This window comes from Ruditapes philippinarum, unplaced genomic scaffold, assembly GCF_026571515.1.
Source record: "Ruditapes philippinarum isolate M1 unplaced genomic scaffold, ASM2657151v2 ctg3985_1_1_1_1, whole genome shotgun sequence".
NCBI classification, from domain to species: domain Eukaryota; kingdom Metazoa; phylum Mollusca; class Bivalvia; order Venerida; family Veneridae; genus Ruditapes; species Ruditapes philippinarum.
The window spans coordinates 64,543-74,187 of NW_026861233.1; the positions used below are offsets into that span (position 1 = coordinate 64,543).

General features: G+C 34.1%; 1 protein-coding gene across 1 annotated transcript; it reads right to left on the bottom strand.

Moving 5' to 3' along the window:
* Positions 1-306: 306 nt before the first annotated feature.
* LOC132714970 (uncharacterized) lies at positions 307-8,477 on the bottom strand. Its single transcript, XM_060697912.1, has 5 exons — positions 8,253-8,477; positions 3,503-3,567; positions 2,520-2,820; positions 1,645-1,703; positions 307-1,136 (listed from the first exon to the last, which is right to left on the bottom strand). Exons 1-5 carry the CDS (start codon positions 8,464-8,466, stop codon positions 348-350), a joined length of 1,428 nt encoding a protein of 475 aa, XP_060553895.1. The 5' UTR covers positions 8,467-8,477; the 3' UTR covers positions 307-347.
* Between the last annotated feature and the right edge of the window lie 1,168 nt (positions 8,478-9,645).

A 9,645-nucleotide genomic window follows, 5' to 3' on the forward strand; every position in this document is an offset into this window, starting at 1 on the left:
ACAGTAACCTGCTACTATGCTCTCAAACAAGTCTGTGAAGTTCAACCTATTCCTTTTAGTAGTTTTGAAGATACACTGTACCAACTTAAATACAAAAACTTGACAAAAAGTGTGACATTAATGCCATCACCAACGCTGTCCCCGCCCCTGCACTTGGGTAAGTACAATAGCTCTACTTCAAAACAGTGGAGCTAATAAAATGATATCTGGAAATTAAATATTCAACATTTACAGCCATATAAAAAAAAGACGTAATTTAAATTTGACAAAATGAATATGTAAAAAAAAAAATAGCAATGCAATCCCTGATTCAACAAATTTATATTGCTTCACAACACTTGGAGATTTCACTGTGAATTTGAATTGTTATCTTGATGGTTGATTTGTGACAAGTACATATCTTTCAAATGTTTATTCTCTGGGTTGTTCAGCACCATTAGAACAAAATTCGATGTCTCTTTGCGTAACTTGGAAAGTTCTTGTTGTAAAAGTCGGCTTTTACGTAGCAGCTCGGCAGTTTTTATCGTAGTTTTCATTAACCCAGATTGTTGTAATGCTAATGCTGTCTGATTATAACGATACTTTTTCACGTCCGTTTCACCTTTTGGAGATTTCGGTGATTTTTGACTGTCCGCTTGACCTGGCGAATGTGCATTTGCGGAATACGGAGACGCTGGTGAAGGAATGCTGGGTGTCGTAAATGTTGAAAAAGTTGTTTTTGTTGAACAAATATCTTTTGTTGTGTTTTCATTACTTAATGCTGAGCTTATTACAGAGGTTTCAATGGAATCAGTTTTCTGAACCACACTTTGACTATGAACCGGACTTTGACTATGAACCGGACTTTGACTCTGAACCGGACTTTGTTTATGACCCAGACTTAATCCTGGAGATCCTCTTTGTAATTTATCATAAACTTGTGCAGCTATAGAGTGAGGTTTTGAATTTTTCAGTTTCGATATATACTGGCCATGTTTGGAATGTTTCTTGCGTCCAAAATATTCACTTATAGCTGCCTCGTAACACTGGTTATTGATGTTCTGCAGACCCATTTTCGGTTCTTTCATCTTTGCTGTTGATAAAAGTGATGGGAAATCAAAAGACTTTTTGTTAAATCTAGAAGCAGACTGTGAAAACTGAAAAGAATACAATAAGAATGTTTAAAATACAGAGTAAAATGGGATATTCAGATTAAAAATTGCTATCTATGAAGATTGTAAGCCTTTTATCTACAAAATTTGTGTAACAGATTTGGTTCAGTCTTGAATTTGGAACAGTCCATTCGAAGTTTTATACTGAATTACAAAAATTTAGCTACATAAGTTTCGAGCCTGGTCAGTCTGCATGGAAATGCCGCGAGGCTGAGCTTGCCTGCCTGGCTCTATACTGGTGGCAAACGTTACTCAATTTCCGTTTCAGTAATTCACATATTAAAGTACAAAGTAAAATGGGGTTTTCAAATTGTTTCTAGATTCAAAGTTATTATGGTCTGGATGTTCATATTAATCAAACAACTTTTTATATCACACAACACGATATATTTTTATCTTTTTTTTAAATGACTGGCACATAACATATAATGGCCATTTCTTGCAGATTTTTTTTAAATGTTACATTGAAGAAGAAATAAAATTCTAAACATACTGAGATCTCGGGCTGTTGTGTTGGTCCATCAAATGGTACCCTGTCATAGGCATCTGTAACTATAAATAAAAATCTCACATAGTAAAAAAAAGAAGAGAAAATGATGATGGCAAGAATATCGTGGAAGGCAATGGATTCTCTCTGAACTTAAACATTTGACAAAGTAAAAATTAAACAACAATATAATGTTTGAAAACCCTATTGTCTATTTTTAGCCTCAATGAACTTGAATGTACTGAGTGACCTTGAAATCCAGCCATGGTACAGGTCCTTGTAAAGTAATATTAAAAATCTATTGAGCCCTTATATGCATAACCTAATACATGAAAGCTTTCTGAGAAAATGTAAGAAAATCTAATTTAGCCTTGGTGAGTCAATAAATAAAGGTTCTCACATAAAAATATGAGAATTCAATTTTAATCTTGATCTTGATTGTGACCTCAAGCCCACCAAAGTTATAAAATAGCAGAAGTTATTTATATTTACAACTGGAAGAAAAATGATAGTCCATAAATAAAAATTCATCAGTTTCAGAACCACAATCCCTTGCACAAGTTTCATGATTAGCAGTTGTCTGATATGATAACTTTCCTTTATCATATCAACAAATCTAAGATTTACATCACTGTCAAAGTTTCGCATCTTTGCCCATACCAAAGAGAAATAACATCATGTTTCTTTATTCTTTTTCAATTACTTGCAGATAAATTTTTTTCATTTACTTTTATTCACATTGAGTAGCCTAACATTATTGTTTCTTGGAGAAAAAGTTCTTCCTTCCAAAATGAATAAGAATATGGATTCAACTGGAAAACGCAGTTTAATGAAAATTAAGCACAAAAAAAAAATATCTGTGTTCTAAAACCACAACTTACACTGTTCTTCATCTGGATGTGGCAGTATACTATTTTCGTCCCTTAGATCTTCCGCTGATATAGTACCTAATGTACTGTATGTCACTGTCACCGGTACAGTGCTCGTCCTCAACGTGTTCCAGCTAACCGTTACTGGCACTGTGCTCGTTTCCGAGGTGTTCAAACATACAGTTACCGGAACAGATTTTGTTTCTGATGTGTCCCAACTTACTGTTACAGAATGGGTGGAGCCAGGCGGAGACACTGCATCGTATGATAAAAGATCAGACTGACAACTTGAGTTGGGTTGCTTTATAAAATCCTGAAAACAAAGTAAAGCTCCTTTATTTATATCCATTAAGTTATTCGATGTTTGTAATGATAGCTTCAATTTTGGCTTGGCCTAGCTGCTTCATGTTGTTTTTTTTATTATCAAACTAATGTTTTCACAAATCTATCCATGCCACACTCTAACTGCCCATAAATAAATTTATTTTAACTTCACAATTTTTTGTTGTTGTTGCTCTAAATGCACATATTGCGGTTGGGTGGTAACAAGGCTTGCCGAGTTACTGTCCATGGGCAGGTTCCAGAAAGACGGATGTTCTGATCCGAACTGCAAACATGTCAGATATTTTCTCTTGTATATTCTACCATATTCAATTATTTAAACACTTTACTCTATTAAACTGTATTTATGTCATTACACCCGTAACTATTTTCTAGTTGTATGAAATTACAACTTTATTCTTAGCAGTAAAATTACGTCATCAAAAGCGTAACATTGGACAGCACACACTCATCTGGCACCCCACATGCCAGATGAAATTTCGAGCATAGGTAAAACTAACGGAAACGCCAGTCTGATATGCAAGAAACATATATCTATATTCAAATATATATAAGATATACATTGGGGAGAATAATGGGGCCAAATCTCTGCCCAAAAAATCAAGAAATGAGAGCCCTGCTTGTAAAACACTGACACTGTTTTCAGTACTTACAGTAAATCCCCAATCTTGTCTGTCTATAGAATTAACATCTCCTGAACTCTCATTTCTAGTTGTTTCTAAAAATAGATTAAAAAAATTTATAACATATAACTGTCATCAAAAAACATTTCTGGGAGTACTTCATTTTTTTCACATAGAATAAAAAGAAAACACACAAAAAATTTAAAAAGTGCAGAGAATTTTCTTAAACTTTGCATGATTAAAATGTAAATTGAAACAAATTGATGGAAAAATTTGAGAATTTTCAAAAGAAAATAACCCAATTGCAGTACACCAAGAAATTTCTTTTAACTTTTCTTTAAACATTGAATGCTTTAAGTATGATGAAAATTAGAGAATTAGAACTCCTAAAGTAATATTAGGTACAAAAACACACATCTGAGTGTTTAATGATAGTCATACATACATAGGCTGAAACTTTATATAAAATGCATTTAAAAGGCACATTGACTATCATAATATGCACATAAATCAGATTTTATTTTGAGAAAACGCCATCAATTTTGTATATGTTTTAAAACAGGACCATGGATATCCCTTTCTTTCTATGAGAACTATCTCAGGAGTGTCTACAGTTCTAATTTCCTAATAACAAACAGTAATTATATAGTCTGTAGAGAATTTCCTTCCTGTTGAGAAAATCAATGTCAGCATCATGTGTTATACAGCATTTTAATAACTGCTGGATTTTTTTTGAAAAAAGTTTGTTGTATTTAAATTTGAAATAAGCATTGGGGTGGCTGTCATTTCATAAAATACTTGCTATAATACCATAGTTATCAGCTCCACTGAGGTTAACACTCATACAAGCATAAAATTTGAAATTCTTACATTGATCAAGTGACGCACTTGAAATGGAAAACTCTGCTAAGGACATGAAGGTCAATAAAGAAATTTTACTCAGAATCTAATTAATTTTGATTTTTGTGCAATTGTAAGCCCATTTGAGTGAAAAACATTGCATAGATTTTCATTTTTATAAGATAACAAGAAGGGTTTTTGTCACAAAAACATATGTCTCCAAAAACTATGTATGGTCACTCATAATTATGAAGTTTCATTGAAATCCAAATGATAAAACTGGATAGCTGTGCAGCAAGCGGAATGTGTGTGCTAGTGATGTGCACAACTAGGGATGGTACTGATCACTCCTGTAAAGTTTGGCTGAAATCCCACCAGTAGTTTGACCTGTGAAAGCCGGAAAAGATTTTTCTATATATAGCTCTGACGGCCATTTTGTGCAGCTAAGTCAAATGTGCCGTTGATGTGCACAACTAGGGATGGTACTGATTACCTCTGTAAAGTTTGGTTGAAATCCCACCAGTGGTTTGACCTATGAAGACCTGACAAGATTTTTCTATTTTTAGCTTTGGCAGCCATTTTGTGCAGCGAAGCAGAACGTGCTGGTGATGTGCACAACTATGGATGGTACTGATCACTCCTGTAAAGTTTAGTTGAAATCCCACCATTAGTTTGACCTGAGAAGGCAGGACAAGATTGTTCTATTGCTCTGGCAGCCTTTATTTGCAGTGAAGTGGAATGTGCCGGTGATCATCATCATCATGCAGCGCACATCTAGGTATGGTACTGATCACCCCTGTAATGTTTGGTTGAAATCCCACCAGTAGTTTGACCTGTGAAGGCCGGACAAGATTAATGCGGATGGACAGACAACGGAACGGACGGACTGTGAAGGCATAAACTATATGTCTCCCAAAAATTTTCAAATTTTAGGAGACATAATTATTCTGGAAGAACAAAGTGAGAGTCATTATGATCTAAAAATAAGCACACAAGTTATTGGTAAAGACCTACATCAAATGGAACACGAATATGGGAAAACATTTTTCCAGTCCTGGTCAATGTCAAAAAAAATCTCAAGTGGAGTTTTCCTTTTAATTTAACATAATGTTAAATCATCCTCATCAGGAAGCATTAGTTGATACTTTTTTTTCAGAACAAGAATATTGGTGACAATCATCGGAAAAAATTCCTTGATACTGCTATGGGACATAGTAATCAAATAATTATTGGAGCACTGTATTTTAAAAATCTAACAATACATTAGAGTGATTCAGAAAAATAAACAATGTAATAAGAACGAGTGAAAATTGACAGTGTAGAAGTTTTGAATTAATCCAGATATTGTTAAAGTAAAAAATCTCGAACCTGCCCATCAAGTGACAACAGGTTTCAAGGCGAGGCGGACTTTTATAGAACTGTGCGTGCATGGGCAGTTTACGTGTTCTCTTCCCTTGTTTACTGTTATTTAACGTTTAAGTGAACATTTAGTATTACACTTAGCATTCATGTTCTCTTTTCTTTACAGTTATAACCATTGGTGGACCTTGACTCGGCTTTTTAAAATTCTATGAAATCTTCACCGTTTATACCTGACATGCAAACAAGTATATAGCTCGTGTAGTCTGACCAGTCTTCTATTCCTTTGGAACACATCAAAGCTCAATTTTTTTCTTTTCCATATTAAAATTTGTTAATGTTTGATTGGACTGTTCAAAACTTCACCAATGGGCAAATCCACCTACATTAAATTCAGGCAAAAATAAGGGTAAAATGACTGAAACCCTAAACCTCCCTGAATTATTGTAATGAACTAGTCTGCTTTGTATTTGGAGCTTAATATTCTGAAGAACAAGGGAATGGGATTAAATTGTCATCTCTTGGCTTTAGAAAAAAAAAACAAGAGGGCCATGATGGCCCTGAAGTCACTCACCTGTATATAGGCCCCTGAAGCGGGGCCAGTTTAAACCCCAGGGCTTTTATTTGAACAAACTTGGTAGACACCCATTAGAAGATGTTTCATGCTAAACATCTAAGGTCTAGCTGGTCAAGTTATTTCTTTACACATTTAGTTTAAAAAACAGTGACACACCTGGGGCGGGGGCCAATTTTGACCCCCCAGGGCTTTTATTTGAACAATCTTTGTAGACACTTACTAGAAAATGTTTCCTGCTTAATATCTAAACTCTAGCTATTCGGGTTTTTTTCAAAGAATTTTTAAGTTTTTGCTATACACATAAGGAAAATCAATTTACCCCGGGCGGGCCCAATTTTGACCCCAGGGCTTTTATTTGAACAAACTTTGTAGGACACTCACTAGAAGATGCTTCGTGCTTAATATCTAAACTCTAGCTATTTGAGTTTCTTCAAAGAAGATTTTTTTAAGTTTTTGTTTATACACAAATAAGGAAAATGAAATGTCTCCCCGGGGCGGGGCCAATTTTGACCCCAGGGCTTTTTTTTTTAACAAACTTGGTAGAGACTCACTAGAAGATGTTTCATGCTTAGTATCTAAACTCTAGCTATTTTTTTTTTTTCAAAGAAGATTTTTTAAGTTTTGCTATACACATATAAGAGAAATCAATGACCCCCGAGGCGGGGCCAATTTTGACCCCAGGGATTTTATTTGAACAAACTTGGTAGACACCCATCAGAAGATGTTTCATGCTAAATATCTTAGCTCTAGCTCTATGGGTTCTTATTCTTATTAAGTTTTTACTATATGCATATAGGGAAAATCAATGACCCCCTTGGGCGGGGCCAATTTTGACCCCAGGGCTTTTATTTGAACAAACTTGATAGACACTTATTAGAACATGTTTCATGCTAAATATCTTAGCTCTAGCTCTTTGGGTTCTTTAAAAGAAGATTTTATAAGTTTTTACTATATGCATATAGGGAAAATCAATGACCCCCTGGGGCGGGGCCAATTTTGACCCTAGGGCTTTTATTTAAACAAACTTGGTAGACACCCATTAGAACATGTTTCATGCTAAATATCTTAGCTCTAGCTCTTTGGGTTCTTTAAAAGAAGATTTTATAAATTTTTACTATATCATATATATGCATATAGGGAAAATCAATGACCCCCTGGGGCTGGGCCAATTTTGACCCCAGGGCTTTTATTTGAAAAAACTTGATAGACACTCACTAGAAGATGTTTCATGCCAAATATCTAAGCTCTACCTCTTTGGGTTTTTTAAAAGAAGATATTTTAAGTTTTTTCTATCGGTTGCCATGGCAACCAGAGATCTGCATGGAATTAAATTCTTTGAACAATTTTTAAAGGTGACCACCAAAGGAACATTCCTGTGAAGTTTGGATGAAATTGGCTCAGCGGTTTATGAGGAGATGTCATTTAAAGAAAAAGTTTACGGACGACGGACGGACGATGGACGGACGCTGGATGAAAAGCGATCACAAAAGCTCACCCTGTCACTTTGTGACAGGTGAGCTAAAAACTTGAAATGATACGTTCAACTAAAACTATTTTCAATGGACTTGCTCATCTTTCAATTTCATCATTTTTAGGAAAAATTTAAACCTTGATTTGACTGAATAGCAAACAAAAAATGAAATTATTCTAGTATTGGATATAAGGTATGTTCAAAAGTTGTTTTAGTTTCTCTAAAACTCCTAATTTCAACTTTTCAAGTTTTTTCCCACAATTCAAACACATGTGGCATTGTCAAAGTCTCAAAAAAAAAAGCCTGCATATTAAATTTCTGTAAATAAGTAATAAATGTCCTGGCCATAAAAAAAATCACTTGGACCAGAAATTAAGCCGGACATACTGGTCTTTGTGGCTAGAAAATATTCTGACTTTAACACTGACTGAAATTGGTTGATTTTTTTTTTTGATTTTTTTTTTAAAATTTTTTTTTTTTTATATACTATTGCACTTTTCAAATTTAAATCAGGAGTAAATTTCCACAGTAACCTTCTTTAGAGGTAAGATCAGACATGAACATGGTCTGATATAAGGACCGATCATTCACCACCAGTGGTGTTGTATTCCTTGGACTTTGCGTTTCATCTTTTCCAGCATACTCCAGACTGTTATACTGCTGCGAAATGGTGTCTACGCCGCTGGGAGAACACGACCTGCTTGACAATAAACCGAACTCATCCGAGTCGAGACTATGAAACGACATCCTGTCATTTGTCTGAAAATAAAATTTAAGAATTTTTTTCAATTTATATAAACACCTGAATATTGTTTTGCAGCAGCATCAAATAAATTTTTATTATGTTCAGTTCTACTTATTTCTTCCAATGTAGCTTAATTTAGGAGCTGATTTTAATTAGATTGCATCAAATATTGCCCTTTTGCGACAAATCTTTTTCTACCACTTTTCCAACAAATTTAACCTCACTGTCTTCTAAGGAACAAAGACACAAACAATCATTGTTACAATGTTATCTTGTTCCCATTCATTTGCATCAAAAACAGACACATTGAGGTAATTATATAACTGAAGTAACTTTCCAGAATTTTTTTTTTTAAGAACATTATAATCTAGTATTACCTATTATTAGGTTCTTCCAAGCCACAACAGAATTTTATAAATACATATAAACAATACCAACTATTATGGTATCTGAGTATCAAAGCATTATACTAAATTGTATTCTAAAAAAATCCTCATGTATAAACTTTCGTCATGAAAAACGTCTCGGTTTTCAGAAACTTAAAGTCAGGTGCAAACAATGGTATGCTTGCTGACATTTTTCTTCATTACTCACACTGAGTTGAGACACACAAAATTGAAAATGTTGCAGGCTCGGTTTTATTGAGTCATGGATGGTAATGGTAAGTGCAAGCTACCGTCCATTAATCCCCCTAGCACTGGCTTTAAACAGTTTTCAACATTCATATACAATGTACATGTATGTACATGTATATGAAAGTGGTTAAATTTTGAATTTAATTGTAGAAACATTGGGTCCAACCAGAATTTTACTAAATAGTCATCCAATAAATCAATGGACTTAAAGCAAATGGTTGGTTGTATGGCACTGTTGGTTTGTCAAGTTTTGCAAACAATATGAACTGATAATTATTAGATAATTTGCAGTACCGGAACATGCTGAGAATAAAATGTAAACATATTTATTCAGAAGAAGAAAAAACAATACATCGATAATTATCCTCTTTAAAAACAGTCTCACCGTTTTAAATTTTCAACATCTGATCAAATTGTATTTTTTTTTATTATATGTAATGCCAGCAACTACAAATATTAAAGGCCCATTATGCCTCAGAAACGCCAAATAATTTTATTTCACGAAAAAAAATTCATTTTTTGTTATTCTGTTACAGATTTCACAGT